Source organism: Zingiber officinale, chromosome 1B, assembly GCF_018446385.1.
Source record: "Zingiber officinale cultivar Zhangliang chromosome 1B, Zo_v1.1, whole genome shotgun sequence".
NCBI classification, from domain to species: Eukaryota; Viridiplantae; Streptophyta; class Magnoliopsida; order Zingiberales; family Zingiberaceae; genus Zingiber; species Zingiber officinale.
Window position 1 is genome coordinate 4218155 of NC_055986.1, and position 22095 is coordinate 4240249.

The 22095-nt window shown below is 37.2% G+C and overlaps 2 protein-coding genes across 2 annotated transcripts; one reads left to right on the forward strand and one right to left on the reverse strand.

Moving 5' to 3' along the window:
- The first annotated feature begins 9990 nt into the window (after positions 1-9990).
- Positions 9991-17609, forward strand: LOC122047446 (kinesin-like protein KIN-5A). The gene is made up of 23 exons (XM_042608762.1): positions 9991-10265; positions 10623-10803; positions 10903-11032; positions 11104-11262; positions 11348-11821; positions 11999-12096; positions 12180-12336; positions 12415-12484; positions 12817-12893; positions 13012-13065; positions 13138-13218; positions 13311-13422; positions 13721-13807; positions 13922-14097; positions 14259-14420; positions 14508-14615; positions 14704-14862; positions 14946-15029; positions 16326-16531; positions 16617-16718; positions 16800-16909; positions 16983-17134; positions 17213-17609. The coding sequence occupies exons 2-23, from the start codon at positions 10634-10636 to the stop codon at positions 17426-17428; spliced, it is 3144 nt and encodes a 1047-aa protein (XP_042464696.1). The 5' UTR covers positions 9991-10265; positions 10623-10633; the 3' UTR covers positions 17429-17609.
- A 777-nt stretch (positions 17610-18386) lies between these two features.
- LOC122050964 (WUSCHEL-related homeobox 3-like) lies at positions 18387-19022 on the reverse strand. Its single transcript, XM_042612204.1, has 2 exons — positions 18669-19022; positions 18387-18569 (listed from the first exon to the last, which is right to left on the reverse strand). Exons 1-2 carry the CDS (start codon positions 19020-19022, stop codon positions 18387-18389), a joined length of 537 nt encoding a protein of 178 aa, XP_042468138.1.
- Between the last annotated feature and the right edge of the window lie 3073 nt (positions 19023-22095).

The window sequence follows — 22095 nt, forward strand, 5'->3', positions numbered from 1 at the left end:
GCTGAAGATGACCTTATGCAAGAACCTTACTCTGAACAATGTGATGTATGTTCCAGATATTTGGAAGAATCTAGTATTCAGATCATTGTTAAGCAAGCATGACTTTCGTATTATTTTTGAGTCAGACAGAGTTGTATTATCTAAGAATGAAATGTTTGTAGGAAGATGTTATGTATCTGATGGGCTGTTCAAGCTCAATGTAATGACCATTAGGTCCAAGATAAATAAAAATAAAAGCTCTTCCACTTATATGCTTGAGGCTTTGTATTTATGGCATGGTAGACTAGGACATGTTAAGTACGATATGTTGTGTAGATTAATAAACATGCAAAACATACCTACATTCCACCTTGACTCAAAATACAAGTGTGAGATTTGTGTTGAAGTGAAAATGACAAGGTCATCCTTTCAACATATTGAAAGAAGTAACGAACCACTTGACCTAATTCACACTGATGTGTGACCTAAAAGGTACGCCAACACGTGGTGATAATAAATACTTCATCACTTTTGTAGATGATAACACAAAATACTGTTATGTGTATCTTCTCAAAAGTAAGGATGAAGGTATAGAGAAATTTGCTCTCTATAAAATTGAGATTGAAAACCAACTTAATAGAAAGATTAAGGTGGTTCGAAGTGACCGAGGCGGTGAATATATATCACTGTTTGCTGAGTTGTGTTGAACATGGGATCATACACGAAACAACAACTCCTTATACTCCTTAACAAAATGGAGTTGCCGAGCAAAAAAATCAAACTCTAAAAGATATGATAAATGCTCTTCTATTGAGCTCTAGATTGTCAGAGTCTATGTGGGGGAAGTTATGTTAATAGCTAATTACCTTTTAAATAAGGTGTCATGGAAGAAAATAGATAAGAGCCTTTATGAGTTATGGAATAGAAGATAACCGTCTTACAAATATTTACGAATGTGGGGTGTCTTGCCAAAGTGTTGGCGGCTGATCTGAAAAAGATTAAGATAGGACCAAAGACTGTTGATTGCATATTTATTAAATATGCACAGAACAGCAGTGCATATCGATTTTGTGTGTATAAGTCACACATATTGGAGATACACATGAACTCGATAATCGAATCGAGAAATGTCTTTTTCTTCGAGCATGTGTTTCCTTATAAGACCCGTGATGATGCTAGCTTCTCAAAACGGGCATATGAAACACAAGATGAAGATTATGATGAGGAACCTGTGGAGGTTGAGCCTAAACGGAGCAAAAGATCTTAGGTAGAAAAATCCTATGGATCGAATTTTATCACTTTCATGTTGGAGAGTGAATCTCGAAGTTACTCAGAAGTTGTAGGCTCTTCTGATGGACCTTATTGGAGAGAGGCAATTACATCTGAGATAGAGTCTATCTTACAAAATCACACTTGGGAACTTGTGGATCTTCCTCCGGAAAGTAACCACTAGGTTGCAAATGGATTTTCAAGAAGAAAAAAATAAGTCAGATGGCACGATTGATAAGTATAAGACCAGATTGGTAATCAAAGGATACCGACAACAAGAATGCATTGATTACTTTGATGCATATTCTCCGGTATCGAGAATAACTTCCATTAAAGTATTGTTGGCTATTGCCGCTCTATGGAATATCGAAATACATCAAATGGATGTAAAGATTGCCTTTCTAAACGGGGATTTAAAAGAGAAAATCTACATGGAGTAACCTGAGAGGTTTTCTATGCCAGGACAAAAAAAATAAGGTATGTAGATTGGTGAAGTCATTATATGACTTGAAACAAATACCAAAGTAGTGGCATGAAAAATTTGATAATGTCATAAAGAAATGTGGATTCAAGATCAATGAATGTGATAAATATGTTTACATGAAGCCACAGAGAGTGACTATATGATCTTGTGTCTCTATGTAAATGACATACTTATCATTGGAAGTAATGATAAGATAATAAAATCCACTAAAGATATGTTAAACTCAAGATTTGACATGAAAGACATGAGATTAGCAGATGTGATTCTAGGAATCAAAATTCTTAGAATGACAAAAATACTTGTTCTTAGTCAATCTCATTACGTGAACAAGATTATTGAAAAATTCACCAAGGGTGATACTACGTTGACACGAACACCGATAGATACGAGTCAACATCTATTGAAAAATTAAGGTAAAAGTATCTCTCAGATAGAGTACTCTCGAGTGATCGGAAGTCTGATATACTTGATAAGTTGTATACGATCAGACTTGGCCTACGCAGTAAGTAAACTGAGTAGATACATGAGTAATCCCGGTATTGAGCACTGAAAAGTGATAACAAAAGTACTGAGATACTTGAAGTATACTCATGAATATAAACTGTACTATACGAGATATCCTGCTGTTATTAAAGGATACAACGATGCGAGTTGGATATCTGACATAAGAGACTCCAAGTCTACAAGTGGATATGTATTCACTCTAGGAGGTGCAACCATTTCCTGAAAATATTCTAAGCAAATCATAATAACCAGATCCACGATGGAATCTGAGTTTGTAGCTCTTGACAAATGTGGTGAAGATGCTGAATGACTACAACAATTCTTAGAAGATATTCCTAGATGACCGAAACTTGTGCTGACAATTTGCAGACATTGTGATAGTCAATCAACAATTGGTTTGACACAGAGCCATCTGTATAATGATAAGTCTAGACATATATATCGTAGACATAATATCATTAGACAACTGTTTGCAACAGGAGTTATCACTATTGACTATGTGAAGTCAAAGGATAACCTAGCGTATCCGCTAACCAAAGGGTTAAATCAAGAGTTAGTTGCAAGTTCATCACAAGGAATGGGCTTGATGCCGTTGTCAGCGATCAGTGCAGAGAACACCCAACCTATGCAGACTGGAGATCCCAAGAACTAGGTTTAAAGGGACAACTAATCTGCACTGACTAGACATACTGGGGGATAACCCAATGAAACAGTGACTAGACCATGGTAAGCCGATGTACTTTTAATGATCAAGAAGAATATATGACAACTCTTGAGGGATCACCTATGTGAGAAAGAAGTGGGGCTGCTTCGAAAAGAATTGGAGGCATAATTCTTAGAGCTTCTCACAGAACCAGGCGTATTCATGGCCAAGAACAAACACACTCATGAGAACTGAGTTGTATCAGGGAGAGTCTTGGGTGAGATTTGTCACTGCTTACATAGATGACAGTATAGTTCAGATCTTCACAAGGGAAGGTTCAAAGGGTCAAACCTACCTATCATATACTTGACTCAACTACTGAATGTTATCATATATCCTATCTCTATTCATGTGGGGGATTGTTGAATAAGTGTGAATAGAGAAGAGGTGGAAGAGGATAGAAATTTCATTGTGAATGAGACTTTAGTCCCACATTGGGAGTTTCATGGTATGTTGGTTAGTTTATATTGGTTCACATGCATTGAGGATGTGAACAAATGCATGGGGAGAGGCTCTCTCTCACGCGTGAGTGCGTAGGGGGGTGCAAATCTAGGGTTCGGATTGTACTGAACCATGTTGACTCGTGTGCAGGTACAATCTGCACCGCCGAATGTTGGACCGATCGATCGGGGCAAAATTTGCCCAAGTGGAACAACCAACATTTTGCCATGAAGCTCTCCACCTTCATTCCCTCATCCTCTATTGTGCAACTCTTGCTCGCCAAAGTGTCCGTGACCACTAGTGCTTGGTGGAAGCATGGTCAACCGTTGCATTTTAGGAAATAGACGATAGACGACCAGAGTAATTAAGATAGAAGCATGGTCAACCACACTGCCGGAGGTGGGGCGAATCTGTTTCAAGGAAACTACGTCAATCCACTACTAAAAAACTAGGCTTTTGAGACAAAAATTTTAAGACAGTGACAAAATTCATCTCAAATACTAAGTAATTAAGACAGTAATAATAGATGTCTCAAACTTTTACATGGAGACATTAAATTTAAGACAGTATTTAAGATTTTGTCTCAAATTCAACTAAATATGACACCTAATAAAGACTGATCCTGTCCGAATCGCTGAACCAACGGACGTTGGGCACGTGGCGCTCTCCTGTGGCTGACGTGGATCTTCGACTGGTTGCACGAAACTCCGGCGAACCTGCACAGAAGTCGGGCCGGGAAGGGGTTCCCGGCGGCGACTCTCCGACGCTCAAGTCAGGCAAGCAGATGAAAAAGGTGGCTCCAAAGGTGTCCAAAAACGCATACCTCCGGCGAAGTATGATGCTCTTTATATAGAGCGGTGAAAGAGCTCCTGCACGTCCACCAAGGCGCATACGTGTCCGCAGCCCATACCTCGGTATGTGTTTGTCAGAAAGCTTACCTGACGCCATACTACTACAGTCCAAGCACGTCCTCGATGGGACAACAGAACACCTCGTTGTCAGACTTGGAGTATGGCCTAGCCCTAGGATTTGACAGCTGTCATAAGATGTTCTGGTCCTCCTCTACCGGCCACAGGCCGGGGCATCCGTCCGGCCGGCGGGGCGGGTCTTCCGTTCGGCCGATGGGACGGTGCGTCCGCCCGGCTGGCATGCTGGGGAGATCTTCGGTAAGATGTTATGTAGGGACTACTAGCAGTATGTTGCGTTGCCCTTGGACGATCATGACGTCCGCTCGGCTCTTCGCTATTGTTCAATTGAGCGCCGGAACCCCGACTTCTGTCAGAGCACCTCTTGCCATCGGTTACTCACTGGTCGGCCTGCCGGGAGGCCGACCCATCCCTCTCCGGTCGGCCACCTGGCCCTTTGACTCCCACGCGACAATGACCTCTCAGAATGGGGGTCCCTTGCTCTAACCGCCGGATCAAAGACGGTTAAAAATATAATTATATAAGGCATTCAAATAAGACGGTAAAAAAGGTATTTGTCTTAAATTATCTTGAATATGCTTCGTCGGAACGGTCACGATAATCGTTATATATATTATAATAACATAGAAAAATACATCTACAAATTTAACTTAATAATTTTTTTAATTTATAATTTGTGTTTAGATTATTGATAATTTAAAAATTATGAAAAAAAAATATATTAAATATTTAATAATATACTATCTTTCGATAGGCCTAGGATATATATTGAGATAAATAATAAGTTTATTATATATCTACGTTAATATAATTAAAGGTTTTAAGTTTTTTATTTTAACATTAAATTTACATTTGTTATTATCTTTAAAGGGGTTATGTTTCTTTTGTTTCTTTCGTACAACAAAAGAGAACACGGCGACAGCGAAGAGGGCGACGGAGACAACGACGATCTCCACGGTAAATCTCATGTACTTCTTTAGTTCTTCTCTTCTCTCCATCCAACCTATTGAGATTGCCTCTCTTACCGCATCCGCCGATGTCGAACCTGACCTGGATTTTATTTTAGAGAAGATGGAAATCCCCTAACCTGAATTTTTTAGATAAGGTTATATAAAAGCCAAAAGCTTGACCCTAGGCGCTTGTTCTGTAATATTCAAAACCCAATTGAGATTTTTTTTTTCTAAATTTGTGTTGGTTTAATTTTCTTGGGTGAGACATGTTTGGGTTCTACCCACCACTAGTTTTGAATATAGTCTACTTTATCGGTTGCTCTAGTCTAGATATCATTTTTCTTATGGGTAAAAGGAGCTGCATTATATCTGCCATGGGCATGTTTAGTCATTGCTATTAATGGGTATATGGCTAAATCAATAAATCAGAATTATCTTTGTTTATTTTCTGGTATAAGATCATGTGCTTGTTCAAGTATTACAATAACAACTTGTTGTCGCTCGCACGACCAACTCACACTCCCTGCTCCTGTCCTACCGCTATGCCGCACGTTGCTTTGGCCGTGGCTCCTGTTGTGCACATGGCCATGAGAGACTCCTGCTTTCCCAAGATCACAGCGCGACCAAAGCATCGCACGACAGGAGTTGGCAGTAGTGACTCCTATTCAGCTTCCTGCTTCTAATAGCTTGAATAATTTTCTTATGTTTGATTTTTTTAAATACATTGATGCCATTTCTATCAATTTCCTTTGATTTTTCCGTTCTCAAAATTTGCATTTTCATTTTCTTCATATTTTTTTTTCTCAAATTTTGATTTCATTAATCTTTTTGATTTAATTTTGGTAACCACAGACAAAAAATACCCTAAATCTAATTTAATCTAGGAATATATAGATAAGGCTTCAATTAAATGGGTTACGGATATCAAGATATGACTTCAATTGGATGTGTATTTCATCTCACCAAAGTGGTAGAACTGCCACAGTCAGAGCTTAGCCTCTTTATGGATAATTTATAGCTAGCTTAAAAGTATTTCTTTACTTTTTTCTCTTTTATCAATACGGAGAAAGCTGTAGCAGAGTGTATGAAAGTAGTGACTCCTATTCTAAATCAAATGAAATCTCAAATAAATGTACTTCAATCAAAGTTAGAGAATCACGAATCCCCATTGACTCATCTTCGTATAGAATCCAGTGAATTTAGAAATCAAACTGTATATTTACTTTATTTAAATAACTGACTTTTATAATGAATTTTGATAGTTTTATGATACGTACATTATTTTTTATTTAGGTTGCAAATAATATTATTTCACATGAACAAAGATTAGATAACCAACAGGTACATTAGTAGTTGTTTTCATAAGAATTTTTTTTAGTTTTATTAACAATTTTGGTGATGTAGTAGTGTACATATTTTTAAGCTATAGATAAATTTATTTTACCGATGCAACAACTTGAAAGGCACAAAGATATTGACAAACACATAAACCATCATTTCTTATTACGAGATGAAGAGGTTTGTTTAACTTGGGGTTGTTTATGTTGTATATATATATAGTTGCAAGAAAGAGCATTATGTGTTAGATGATGAGATTTCTTATTGAAATGTTCTATTTATTGATTTTTTAAATAGTATATATTATAAATCATCTTTACCTCTAATAAGAGTTTTTTTTATGTTCAGGATTCTGGTGGAGAATGATTATAGAAGTTATCTCTAGATCACGAAGAATTGTTCTTTAGACTTTCTTTTGTGTAACTTTCATGGGAATAGTTATTTTTTTATTATCAAATTAATGATAGATATGTAGATATTTCTGTTATTGGATGAATGCTGGATGCACTTCAATTAATGATTATAGAATTTTATATTGTGGATATCATTTTTAATTTATAAAAAGCGAGTTTTTCCTTTTGTTTTGAAATGATAATTTAATAAATTTAATCTAGATTAATTTGTATAATAAATGTTCTTTAAAGATTATTAATTTTTGTCATAATTGTTGCAGCTAACAAGTTAAAATATTAGAGACAGTAATTTACTGTCTTCACTTCTATTTGAGATAGCACATTACCATCTCGATTTAGTGTCTTTAGTTTTTTCATAGGATAAGACATAACATTTGAGACAAAATAATAACTGTCTTAAATACTTTTGAAATAATTAAATAACTGTCTCATCACCGTCTTAAATAACATTTGAGATAGTACAACTGCCTCAATATTTTTTTGAGACGCTTGTATTAGGGACGACTACATTACCGTCTCATCACCGTCTTAAAAATATTTTGAGGCACTAAATTTATAATTTAAGACATATTTTGTTATGTCTCAAAACCTTTTGTTGTTGTGTAACTGATGAATTAAAGTCGAGATTAATGCAGAATCAAAATAGTCGAGCAATAATGAGTGCAATTGTCGTTGATCTGAACTCTTATATAAGGAGGCTGCGATCACAGGCAAAAGACACACAACAACACAAGCAGAAGCTCTCCACTTTCATTCCCTCATCCTTTGTTATACAACTCTTGCTCGCCAGAGTACCCGTGATAGTATTCGGGTGTCACTCAGTTTGCCGTGACCACTAGTGCTTGGTGGAAGCACGGTCAACCATTGTATCTTAGGAAATAGACGATCGGAGTAAACCTCGAAGCACTGTCGGAGGTCGAATAAATCTGTTTCAAGGAAACTGCGTCAATCGCAAGCCTCGGTCTGCTCACCCAGTAGGCCTGTCTGTTCGCCTGACGTATCTGCTCGCCCGATCGACCTATCTGTTTGCCGGATCGGCCAGTCTGTTCGCCCAACCTGTCTGCCCGCCTAGCTTGTCTGTTCGCCTAGTCTGCCTCTCACCAAGCCTGTTTGCATGTCTGATTGGTCTTACTGCCCGGTCGGCCTTTTTGCCCGGTCGACCTTACTGCCCGCCCGATCGTACTGCTCGGTCGGTCTCTTTGATCGGACGACTACTTTGCCCGGTCGACCTTACTGCTCGGTCGACCTCTTTCTGTCTCCCGATTGTGCTGCTCGGTCGGCCTTTCTGATCCGCTGCGCCCGCTCGTGCTGCTCGGTCGATCAACCCGCTCTATCAACACCGTGCAGACTGCCTCATCACCTGGCAGAAACCAACCCCTACTAACATTCTGAGATTAATCCCTCAGGTCATCTCTATGATATGTTGAATTTAAATTCGGTGTAATTTTAAATTCAGCTCAGTCCCTAAAATCTCCGACAATAAATTGTTGATCCAACAGTTATCCCCGCTTTCACTGCCTACTGTTGAGGATGCTTTTTGTGCCATTTTTTCGGCATGGGTAGAATTATTTGCAACGTAAGATTGTACCGATCTCATTGATTCTATACGATTCCATTACAAAATCCGATCTCAATCGATCATGTATCGATTTACCGCTTCCGAATTGTACGATCTTACTTGTGATTTTACAAACTATGGTTATATTACAACTAGCTACTACAATATAACTACATGGTAACTATTTAGTAGCTTCTATAATTATTTTAAATTAATTTTAAATAATTTTAATTAAGTTGATAACAAATATTTGATATAACAGTGCTCTTCATAGTTTTAGTTTGGGATTTAGAATCTCGTTATATCTGTATTGTAACTCTTTATTAATTTTAACTTTATGATAGCTATTAGTATCTTTTACATTTATTTTAATGTGATTTTAATTAATTTAAAATAGAAATTTAATAAAGTTTTAATAATTTTAATTAAGTTGATAAAAATTATTTTGATATAATAATATTTTTTATTAAAATAAAATAATCAAAATATCATATTATAGCATTTAATCGCACTCTATATAGAATAAAGTGTATTTTGGGTATAAAATATTTAAAGAAATGCTCTGACTGTTTTTTTTTTAAAAAAAACATCCTTTTCAACCATTTATAAAATTTAAGGATCTTTTTTATTTTTACCTAAATATTACAATATTAATATGATACGAACCCTTCCTACTGTAAGACATGGCCAATTTATACAGTATTTTTATTTTCAGATTTTACATTTTTCACATTTAAATTAGAAAAATAATTTATAGAGAAAAAATCTTTTAAAAAAAATTTAGGGATCATAAATTTATATATATATCTTTAAATTTTTTTAAAAAAATTTCTCTCTACATATCATTATTTTAAATTAATAGGTTCACATCGTAAATATAGTGTGCAAACTATTATAAAAATTAAAATTTAAAGTGATAAATTTGGATTTATTTTTAGGAAGATTATTTTATTGATAAGGTTAATTGTCGAGAGGAATTCTAGTGTCTTATCCTCAAATACTAGAGTATTTGAAGTATTATCTTATTAAAATAACCTAAATTAAAGAAGCCGTCGACCGATTATTTAATTTATTTGTCAAATTTTGCAATCAACGGCGGAGATGGATTCAATGTGTCGAAGAGCACAGATCTGCTTTAGGGTGGTTGCCTTTTATAATTACTTCCAAGTTCGGCCAAAAATAAAAAAGACTTTTTTTTTTGAAAAAAGAAAAACAAAATGATGTCTATTCGGATCATTATTGCCTTATTTGATTTGATTATCGATCACGTGGGACCTGCCGTCCGCTCCTCTTTCTAACGGTCGGATGCCGGCCCGAACGGCTAATTGACGGCTTCAGTGACGGACTCCGTCACAATTCAAACGAAGCCTACCTGTACGGCACTAATTTAATTCCATGAATTCTAATTTCATTTTTTGTTTCATTTAACTCATCGTCCTACCTCTCTTCGTTCTCACTCGCCTCATCTTCTCCGCGATTCGATCCGTCTCCGGCATTCCAAAATCCTCTTTTGACTGCAAAATCTCATAGAAACCCGGAGATCTTGTGCGGCGATCGGAGGGGCGAGAGAGCCCCGACGACGAATCTCTCTCCGTCTCTTTCTGGCCCAGTAATTGGCGTCGGCTAAAGATCTTTCGATTCTAGCATTCTCTCCCAGATTTGTGGATCGCGTCGATAGTTCGCGCCTTGATCTATTCGTGGTGCGTTTTTTTCCCCTAAAGGTTTCGCCGCCTCCTCGACATTGTCCTTTTTCTAGGGTGCCGGCCGCGGTCCCGAGTTTATTCATGATGGGGGTTTTGGTTGGAATTGGCTGTATTTTTCGTCTTTTCTTAAAGCAAGATGTTAATTTTCTGCTCTATTTGATCTTTCTTCTTTTTTTCCGTGCGACTTCAGCTGATGATTAGGGATCTTGAGCTTTTGAATTGTTGTTTTCCGAGATTACTCTTTAATTTCTCGATCCAGAAACACAAATAATGATGCATCTGAGGTTAAAGAACTCTTAGTATTTCTTTTGAAAATTTGACGAGATGTTAAAGATTAGGATTTTCATCTCCCAGGTAGAAGGTTGATGGATAGCTCGCAAAGGAAAGGGGGATTTGTCCCGGTGTCGCCCTCACAGACTCCCAGGTCCACTGAAAAGCACGGAAGAGAATTCCGATCGTTTGACGGGAGTGGTAACTTGAGTGGCAAGTTTGATAAGGAGAAGGGGGTCAATGTCCAAGTCGTCCTGAGATGCAGGTGAAAAAAACTTTGGCGTCGAAGAGATGAGACTTGTATCTTGTATATTTATGGTTTTGCTTTGCTGAATTTATGTATATTTTGATTGCACAATTTCAGGCCATTAAACGATGATGAGAAAAAGGCGAACACCCAGGTGGTCATATCCTGCAATGAACACCGTCGAGAAGTTTCAGCTGCTCAGAATATTGCTAATAAGCTAATTGACAGAACCTTTACCTTCGACAAGGTATCTGGAAGCTCTGGCTTCAATATTCTGTCAATATACCTTTTACTATAATTTTTTTTTTTGAAATGTAGGTTTTTGGCCCAACCTCGAAGCAAAAGGATTTGTTTGACCAAGCTGTTGCTCCTATAGTGAATGAAGTTCTTGAAGGCTACAATTGCACCATATTTGCATATGGGCAGACAGGCACGGGAAAAACCTATACAATGGAAGGGGGAGGAAGGAAAGCAAAGGTAGGCTTTCCCTGAAAATATAATCTGAAACAATTGCTGCTCCTGCACTTCTATTTTGTTTGTAAGTTATTTAACTTCATTGTAGCTTGGAGAGTTTCCAAGCGACGCCGGAGTTATCCCAAGGTCGGTGAAACAAATATTTGAGATATTGGAGGCACAATGTGCTGAGTACAGCATGAAAGTCACATTCCTTGAGCTGTACAATGAGGAAATAACTGATCTTTTGGCTCCTGACGAATCAAAATTCTCTGATGACAAGAACAAGAAGCCTATCGCTTTGATGGAGGATGGGAAGAGTGGTGTTTTGGTGAGAGGATTGGAGGAGGAGGTTGTCTATACTGCTGGTGAAATCTACAAAATCTTGGACAAAGGGTCTGCAAAAAGGCGTACTGCTGAGACTTTACTAAACAAACAAAGCAGCAGATCCCACTCTATCTTTTCCATTACAATTCACATCAAGGAAATTACTCCTGAAGGAGAAGAAATGATTAAATCTGGAAAGCTTAATCTTGTTGATCTTGCTGGTTCAGAAAATATATCACGATCTGGAGCTAGAGATGTGAGTAAATATTTTATTTTTACAAGTAGGAAAGTAGGAATAGGTTTTTGTAATTGATACTTTTCTGTTTTCCCTTGTAAAATTGACTATCAATTTACAGTTCTTGCCACCCATTTCCATCACATTTACATGACTTATTCATATTGAATTTGAGTTCATGAACATCCACCACTACAGGGTAGAGCAAGGGAAGCAGGGGAGATTAATAAAAGTTTGCTCACACTTGGCCGTGTAATTAATGCTCTTGTTGAACATTCTGGCCATATTCCATATAGGTAGTATCTAAAATTTCATGTCTTCATTTGTTTCTCTTACATGTTTTGATCCTCTAGGCTGAATTTTGCGTATTTGGTTTCAGAGACAGCAAATTGACCAGGTTACTTCGTGACTCCTTGGGTGGAAAAACTAAAACTTGTATTATTGCCACTGTATCACCTTCCATTCTTTGTTTGGAGGAGACTCTAAGTACCTTGGATTATGCACACCGTGCAAAGAATATCAAAAATAAGCCTGAGGTCCTCAATTCATTTAGCTTCTTTCTCGTTATCACATTATCTTTGTGTATATTAAATAGTTGTTAAATTATATCGCAGGTTAACCAAAAGATGATGAAATCTGCAATGATCAAAGATTTATATGCGGAAATTGATCGACTTAAACAAGGTGATTATTTATGTTTTTATAACATCTTAAATTGTTCTCACAGTTCTTTTATTTTGACTTGTCATACTGCAAGTTGAGGCATCCAATCCAATAGTCTCCGATACACTTGATGCCTTGTAATGTTCACAGTGATTAAGAGCTCCTGATCAATCTCTAAGCCATTCTTTATGCATTCTGGTTTTACTAAAACACTGCTTCCATTTAATTGTTTATTACTCTGCATGTCAGCTAAAAGCATTCTTTTAGTTGTCAGCGAATGCATTGTTTTTCCTTTTGCAACTATCAAACAGTTGTGTGATTTATGTCTTTTGTTGTAAAATTACATACAACAGAGGTATTTGCTGCAAGGGAGAAGAATGGCATTTACATACCACGTGATAGGTACTTAATTGAAGAAGCTGAGAAGAAGGTTGGTTTTGAATTATTTACTTAGATTTTCTCTTAGTTTATGTTAGTTGCTAAACTGCTGTACTTTGCATTCACATCTTTGCTTGTACCATTCCGTTTAATAATGTGACTCAATTCAGGCCATGACTGACAAAATAGAAAAACTGGAAGTTGATTTGGACTCAAAGGATAAGGTGCATGGATTTACTTAATAAGATGTTATTCTTTTCTTCTGTAGAGGTCTGAATCTGATTATTGTTTTGCAGCAATTAGTTGGGCTTCACGAGCTTTATAATTCACAAAAGATACTTAGTGCAGATTTAAGTGACAAACTAGAAAAAACTCAGGTAAGTGCTGTTTGATTAGCACAAATGATTATATTACTCCTGACTCTCCTGGCTAGTGGCCTAGTGTCTATATAATTTTTGAAATGGAGCAGAAAAAATTGGTGGACACTGAAGACGCATACTTTGACCTAGAAGAAAGATATCGCCTAGCAAACTCTAGAATAAAAGAAAAGGAGTTTTTGATATCTAATCTGCTTAAGTCAGGTGAGATGGGACGTTTCTGGTTTAAATCTTAGAAATTGACAGGATTTCCTTTGAACTATTCTGCCATCTATCTGTTCAAACAAACATTTTACACTGAATTTCTTGCATCCGTAATGCTTGTAAATGTCATTGTTCGCAACAAAAAATCTGGCGACATCTATCAGAAATGATCATGCAATCTTGTACTATTACAGTTGTGATAGTCTTCAGTATCTGGTTTAGAAGCATTTTGTTGCTTCTTGGGTAGTTTACTATTATTTATTTTAGTGCTTAATGCCTCTAAAAATTATTGCAACAGAGAAGGCGCTTGTTGAGCAAGCTTATGATCTTAGAGCAGAGCTAGAAAATACAGCTGCTGATGTTTCTGAATTGTTCTCTAAAATAGGTGTGTAACCTACTACTAATCCTTCTCATGCTCTTTATTGTTGTTTCTTGTATTCACCTTTTTACTCTTGCACTCTCAACCACTAATAGCATCAACTTTTCATCTGATTTTTAGAAAGGAAAAATAAAGTAGAGGAAGGAAACAGAATACTTGTCCAAAATTTTCAATCCCTGCTAACCCAACAACTGGACACCTTGCATAAAACTGTCTCAGCTTCAGTAGTAGAACAGGAGAACAAACTGCAAGAAATGGAGGAGGACATGCAATCCTTTGTCTCTACAAAAGCCAAGGTATTACTACATTAGATATTTAAAAAAAATTATTTTGTAAAATCTGATCTTATTTCATTTGTTCTTGATAATTTCTTGTATACATGTTCTAATAAGTACCTGAATCCTCAGATTATCCATATTGAGCAGCTGTGTTTTACAATAACTTCTTTGATACACAGGCAACAAATGATCTTAGACTACATGTTGAAAGGCTCAAAAATATGTATGGTTCCAGGATTAGATCTTTGGATGACTTAGCTGATGAGATTGATAAGAATTCAGGAGACACACTTGGCAGATTGAATTCCCAAGTGTTAATTCATTCTTCGGCTCTTGAGGATGTAATAATCATTTTATTCTGAGGCTATGTAAACTTTTCAGAGATATCTCTCACTATAATTTAACATATACATTTGTGATTAATGTAGTGCTTCAAAGGAATAGCATTGGACGCAGACCATCTTCTAAATGAACTTCAGCTGAGTTTGTCTCAACAAGAGGATAAGTTGGCTATGTTTGCTCAGCAGCAACGTCAGGTAGATGACTATTAGAAATCCACAAAGTTAACAAATGGAACATTCTAGGGAATACCAAACAATAATTTTTCTTTTTGTGAATGCACAGGGTCATCTTAGGGCTGTTGAATCTACAAGGTCCATTTCTAAGATTACGTCTGTTTTTTTCCAATCCCTGGATAATCATGCATCCAAATTAACCGAAATCATGGAAGAATCACAAACTCTGCAAAACCAACAACTGCATGAACTTGAGAAGAAGTTTGAGGTAACTCCATGTTGACCAGCAGCAATACTAGATAGATGTACTATGACATGTTCTTACTTCTTGATTATTGCCTGTTCTTGTAGGAATGTGCTGCCAGGGAAGAGAGGCAATTATTGGAAAAGGTGGCAGAGATGCTAGCCACTTCAAGTGCTAGGAAGAAGAAGCTGGTATATGAGCTACCTTTTTTAATTGACATGAAATGTGTGCTTTCTTTATATTTGTAATAGCAAAAACACATAGAATTTAAGATATTATCTTTTAACTTTGCTGATGTCATTTTATAATGATAGTGCGATATGCATTGCTTTAGGGATTAATTAAACCAAATTGGAAAATGATAATAAAGCTAATCCTGCATTTTGTTTATCATGTCTACTTTCACACTTTTTTCATTTGCGCTTAGACACCACATAGCCTATAGGAGTAGCACAATATCTGAAATTTGGTAACCACAAGAATCATAGATGAATTAGACAATACTGTCATTCTCAATATATGTGCACTGGTACAAATATCTGGATGTTCAGTACTTGCACAAAGAGATTATCAAGAACTATCACAGAATATGATGAATTTATCTTCCTCATTATCAACTAAAGTTCATATTTGTTTTATATCGATGTTATCAGGCCAATCATTCCTAGTGGGAGTTTGGGACCTATTTGTGCCATTTATTTTAATTTGGACTCTCAGATGCTTGTAAGAAATGGTCAAAAGCTAAATTTTGTTTTCAAGAACTAGCATAGAACATTAAATACTCAATACTTTGCATATAGATGTACCTACAATAGTTTGAATAGACATATTTGCATGTGAATGTTAGATACTTGATAAGGGAATTAGTTACTGTTATGCCTCAGGACAACCAAACTTTTAAAATCATACTGCACATAAATTGTGTTACAACAGCAGAGTTACATAAAGTGAAAAATGGTCTATCAACAATAGTCGAACTTAAATTCCTTGATACAAATTCCTATTAGCATATAGGAATCATGGCAATGAACTATTGACATTGCTAAGTAAGATTTCCTAGATACTAAGGTCAAGCATAAGGCCTGAGAAACCAAGAGAGCAATTGACAAAACACCATGCAATTAAAGAGACAAACAGGATGCCATGAATGAACAACACGTGATGTGCATATAGAGTTTAGCATTGAGTTTAATAACATGAGAACAATAGCAATCAGTATATCATGTAAAAAAATATTCTATAAGCATATCATCATCTATCCAGATGAAAATGAGGAAGATAAATTAAACAACACGCGTCCATCCATCCATTCACATTCATCTGCCAATCCATCCATCCTTCCAACTCAGGCCGCCCTTGATCTCTCAAAGCTGTTCTGTCAAGTGTCATCCCACTGCTAAGTGTTTAATTCAACATTCATTGAAAGAAAGAAATGCTATTACTGCCTTTTTTTACTGCATATTTCAAATTTTGAGTGTCATTTTTAGGTTCAAACAGCTGTTGACAGTCTCCGCACTACTGCTGCTGAGAGAACAAGTAATTTGCAAAGGGAAATGCTGGCTGCTCATGATTCCACTAGTTCTATAAAAGAACAATGGAAAAAATACACAGATGATTCAGAAACTTACTATCTCGAGGATACTGCATCAATAGAAAGAGGCAAAAATGGTCTGGAAGAAGGTTTCGGAATCTGGTAAGTGTTGAAAGTAGAAAGAAATTTCTTCCTCATGGCTTTAGTATTCCTTATTATTTATTTGTTATTTCCTTTTCACTTTCAGCAAGGCAAAGACTAAAATGGGTGCCCAGCAGTGGATAGATGCTCAAAATTCCCTGCTGAAGCTTGGTGAAGGACATGTATTGTCAGTAGATTCAATTATTAGGTATACTGATTGATTTATGACATCTTAGAATTTCTGTTCTCTTGCTGATTATTGAATCATTTCTCATTAATCTTTGTGCAGGAGTGGGTTGGATGCTAATCAACTTCTCCGTGCCAAGTTGTCATCTTCTGTTTCATCAACCCTTGAAGATGTTGATGTTTCAAACAAGGATCTTCTATCCTCCATTGACTGTAAGTCATACTTGTGATATCCTTGCTTCCTAATATTTTTAAAATCGGTATCCAATAACTTACAATCCAACAGGTTCATTCAAACTTGACCAAGATGCTTGTGCCAACATTGATTCCATGCTTATCCCCTGTCATGGTGAGCTGAGAGAATTAAAGAGTGGCCACTACCATAAGATTGCAGAGATAACGGACAACACTGGGAAGTGCCTTCAAGAAGAATATGCGGTAAGTTAATTAATATGAGTCCTTCTGCCAGTAGAAATTTTTACATAACCTCAACTGTGCTTATAACAAACTGATCAGGTGGATGAACCAACCTGTTCGACCCCAAAGCGTCGACCGATCAATACGCCCAGTGCAGCATCCATCGAGGACCTGCGCACTCCAGCTTTTGAGGAACTATTAAAGTTGTTCTGGGAAGCAACCCCAACTGTTAAGCTGGCAAATGGTGATGCAAAAAACTACTCCGGTGCAAATGAGCCAAGGGATTCCAGAGCCCCACTAACTGCCATCAACTAGGGCCTTGAATGATGGCATGTACAAAGGTATAATTTGGCATGGAACACGATTCGATGATTCTTTATCTGATTGGTTTAGGGTTTATTAACCCAGAATTGAGCTGTTTGTAAAGAGGAATGAGGTTCTATATTGCATGGTTGTACTAGTCCAGAATAAGTAGATTAATTATTTCTTTCATACATGAGCAATGAGTTGCACTTCAATCATGGTTTCATAATTTTTAACCATCATCTGGTCAATGAACAATAATTACGCTAGCAACAAATTGACATACTCGTCTAATGGCATATAGTTATTAATGTTTGGTCAATGAAAAATAACTGAGATTAACGTTGAAGTTGAATCAAACCAGAGCAGAAACAAAAAGCCCAAATAATGGTTTGAGTATATAAATGTGTTTGAGAATTTATGCATCTTGGTTTATTAACGTTTTAATGAACAAAATTATATATATAATATCTAGTCTAAAGTTCTATTAATTATGATATATATAACTTACTAATCTTAATTCAACTATAAAATATATAACACGAGTATTATTTTTATATTTTCAATATTTTATGTAGGTATTACAATCGATTAAAAAAAAAGATGGATGGAAGGAACTCAAAGATCATTTGCTTAACAATTATAGAAATTGCTTAAGTTTGTTGTATTTAAATGTAAATGGAATATAGTTATTTATTATTATAAGGAGAAATTGCTTGTTTGATTTATATATTCTTAAGTGCACTGATTGAATGTAATTTCTCTACTCTGAGCCTCTGATTCATTTGTACACAGAGAGAGATCTGAAGCCCTGATCAAATTAAAACCAAAACAATTAATGTAATTAACATAAGATCAGCAAGTTAATTATAACCATGCACGTATGCAAACAGATAATTAACGTACAGCCTCACAGATATAATATCAGACCACTCCTATCTATTCATAATAATGTTAATTATTTAATTAATTAGCGAGCTTCCCCCCTATTTACTAAACTAATTCCTTGTGGTTGCGCCATTAGAGGCACCGTTGCAGCCTTGGGTTCTTCCTCCTCCGCCCCTGCACTGCTGCTGCTCTTCGTGGGGAAGAGATCAAGCGTTTTGAGAGGCGCCCTGCAGCAACCAAAGTTCGTTGCTTCAGCATTTACCTCCTGCAACGAAACACCGCTAATAAGTAATTTAATTTGTAAAACTCTCGACAATTTTAATCGAGGGAAAGATTAACACTGCAAATTAGTCGATCAATTAACCTGGCTATTGAGAAAGATTGAAGGAGGTGGAGCCGTGTGATAATGTTGCAGAGCATGGTGTGCAGTAATCAGAGGCGGGGGATTGTTGAAGAAGGAGGAGCGTTGGCAGTAGAGGAGGTGGTGGTAGTGGCGGCTGAGCCTTCGCCGGAGCTTCTGCCTCTCCCTGGCCTTGTGGTTCTGGAACCAGTAGAAGACGTTCTTCCCCTCGATCCTGCCGTAGCACGACAGCTGCCCGGTGATCTGCTGGATCTGGGCGGCGTTCGGCGTCCGCACGCCGCTCCGGTACATCTCCTCCAGCAGCATAACCTGCTCCGGCGTCGGACACCACCTCGTCGTCGAGCCACCCGAAGCCATTTCTTAACCCTCTCTCTCTCTCTCTCTGCTATGGCACGCAGCGAGCTTGAAGGTCTATTTATAATACGCAGTGAGCTATGTCATCATGTGATCACTGCTTCAGAGTCGGTGTTGGAATTCAAACTGATCACTGCTTCAGAGTTGATGTTGGAATTCAAATTCCTTTTTTTTTTTTTTCATAAAATCTTCGATTCCATTGTAGATCATAGAGAGAGAGCATGGTGCCTTAATTGGTTGGCAGAGGAGGGGAGTTGACAAAGAAGAGAGAGGAAGAATGACACGAAGCTTAGCATACGCCTTTTTGTCGACTGATTGATGCAGAGTTGGGAGTGAAGTACATTATTAACGTTATTGAATTATACGACCATCATGATCAACCTTTACTGCTGCCATTTCTTACTTTTTTTTTAAAAAAAAAATCTTTCAATATCATAAATAGCTTTTAACCATCTTAAATAAAACGTTTTAGTTGCATCAGAATGGAAATGATATGAATGCCCTTACTATTTGATCGTATCAAATACATGTAATTGGGTATTAATATCACATATATATCATGCAATTTACAAATGCAGGCCTAGTGTATACACTCCTTCTGTTCCTAGCTAGAGATTTCAAGACCAGTACAGTAGTTAAGTTTGCCTTGGTAATGTGCTCTCTAAGTAGTGCTCTAAGAGCCAGGCATCTGTAGCTACTCCTACACTCGTATACCCTACTCCATGCTTGCATGAATCCCAAAGATCATATATTAATGTAGATTTATGAAGATCAATGAATTAGAGAATAATGCTTGTCATGCTCGTGCATAGGTCCAGACTCCCAAAATGACTCAGTGAGAGATTACGTATCCCTATTTGTTGGCATCTAAATGAATTAGCCGCATCAAATTAGTTCCCAGTTGCCAAGAGAATTCATGTCTCAGAAGTAGCCTAATTCAGAGACCCCTTTTCCTAATCGTACTGGAGTTGAATGCTTTTTGACTTGTCGAAAGAAGTCATTAATTAATCAACGTTTATAGGAGCGACCGGCCTGGGAAACTTAAACCAACGAGGGTACATAATTTTTGATACGTTTACGAGTCAACTCAGTGAGTCCTGTTCTCTCCTACATAATTCAACCTGCTCTGTCGTCTCTTTGCATTTGTCATCTGAGGCTGTACATGCATGCATGCCTGCCTGCAAACAGACGTACGCCTGCAGCTTTTCTGAACTCTTATCGAGTGACAAGATGTGGGTATCAGTATCGACGACGTTGGAACATTTCAACGTAGGAGAGAATGGCAGCAGAGCCGTGATATGCTCGCTTCATCGATACTGTAGCATGCATGGCCGCAGCTAGCTACATACTATTACTGATCCAGTTCAGAGATCGCATTTAAAGCCCTCGAATCAAACAGAGATGGATTATATTAGTGCAGCTTGGCAGGCATCTACTGTAGCAGATGATGCAATGCATGAAAACAGAGGAAAAATATATATTAGAATTTAGGGGAGAGAGTTTAGTATAGTAGAATAGGGTAGGAGTATAGGAGATGGGGGCTACAAGAGCATCAGAGGAAGTGAAGGCACGGAAAGGCAGTGGGCGACATGACTGGTCTTGTAAGGACTGATCATCTCATTCTCTTCTTCCCCACGCAAGCTTTTTTCTTTTGTTTCCTTTTTGTGGTTAATTATATATGGGAGTGTGGCTTTAATTTGAATGAAGTGCATGGTTCTGTCTCAGGCACTGTGGATATGCTCATGGAATCATCGATCTTCTACTATTGCTGTTGCTGTGCATGATTAATTTATGATCATCTCGATATCCCAAACTTTTGTCTTTACCAATAATATTCTATCTTGTTTACGGTATCTCTTTTATACTAATATATGGATAATTGTTCTAGAGACCCTTCAATCATCGAAGAATTAAAAATGATGGTGATCGAAGTCGCTGATTATACCCCGAATTTGAGAGGAGAAAAAAAAAGTAGAAAAGGATTATAATGACGGTCAAGGGTACTATGATGTTATCATTCCAACACTCAAATAAATTTTGACAAGAAAGGTGGAGAAAATTATAGAAGATGAACAAGACTTTAATTAAGGATCTACGCATACCTCGTCCGCATGTGCAAAAGTCTTTTAGAGTACTATCGCCAGATACCTCTATCTTCTACATTAATGGTGCATTAATCATTGATGAGACGCATATTATACTACAATAAGGGGAATGTCATATCGTATTTAGTAGTATCATGTGGAGCAAGACATGGAGGATAATACCCCTATGTACTTTGACATTCCGCGTGCTGTGTCAATATAAATGTTGTTGCCCTTGGGTTGTAAAATAATTGGGTTGAAAGTTAAGTCTTCTTAAAATAGAAGAACGTTGGATTGTCAAGGCAAAATAGAAATGGACAAGGCATGCCCAATTGGTACAAAAGGTGCACCTCCGGTTGCCCTGACCATCTGGGGCTATATTGCAGCATATCCAATCGGAAGGACCGACCAAGGATAAAGGGCATATCCAATTTGAGGGCGAAGGATGCCCGATTGGTGTGACCCATTGGGGAGAAACAAAGAGTATCCAGTCGGTGGAACCAACAAAGGGAGGCAAAGAGCAACCAATCGGGGTCCAAGGGACCACCCGAGCGGATCTGCCACAATTAGGGTCGACTGGGGAGAAGTGAAGAGTATCTGATCGAGGTTCAAAGAGTTACCCAGACAGATCCCTATCAAAACCGACTATGGAGAGGTGGAGAGAGTCCAATGGGGGTTCAAAAAACTACTCGAGCGGATCTGTCTTTTTATTCGACTTATCTATATTTTGATCTCCACTTGCGTATAATGCTTAACACTTGGGAATATGTGAAGGCTTCCCATATTCACCATATCAATAATTATGTAGTTTAGTCAGCTAAACTAAATTCATTAATAAAAAAATAAAAAAATAAATAAATAAAAAGAGGGAGGGCAGACTTTGCTCAATTTAGAATCTTGATGTGCATTTCTTTCAAAGTAAAATTCCTTTTTATCAAAAAGGTGATAGTCCGTCCTCAGGTTATATGAATAAAGATAAATCTTATAGTCGA

Excerpts from the sequence above, each read along its gene's own strand:
- LOC122047446 (XM_042608762.1), top strand. The coding sequence starts at position 10,634 with ATGGATAGCTCGCAAAGGAAAGGGGGATTTGTCCCGGTGTCGCCCTCA. Across the intron at positions 11,033-11,103 it reads GAACCTTTACCTTCGACAAG|GTTTTTGGCCCAACCTCGAA; the intron begins GTATCTGGAAGC and ends TTTGAAATGTAG. Across the intron at positions 12,894-13,011 it reads TTGAAGAAGCTGAGAAGAAG|GCCATGACTGACAAAATAGA; the intron begins GTTGGTTTTGAA and ends GACTCAATTCAG.
- LOC122050964 (XM_042612204.1), bottom strand. The coding sequence starts at position 19,022 with ATGGCTTCGGGTGGCTCGACGACGAGGTGGTGTCCGACGCCGGAGCAG. Across the intron at positions 18,570-18,668 it reads CAATCTTTCTCAATAGCCAG|GAGGTAAATGCTGAAGCAAC; the intron begins GTTAATTGATCG and ends GTTTCGTTGCAG.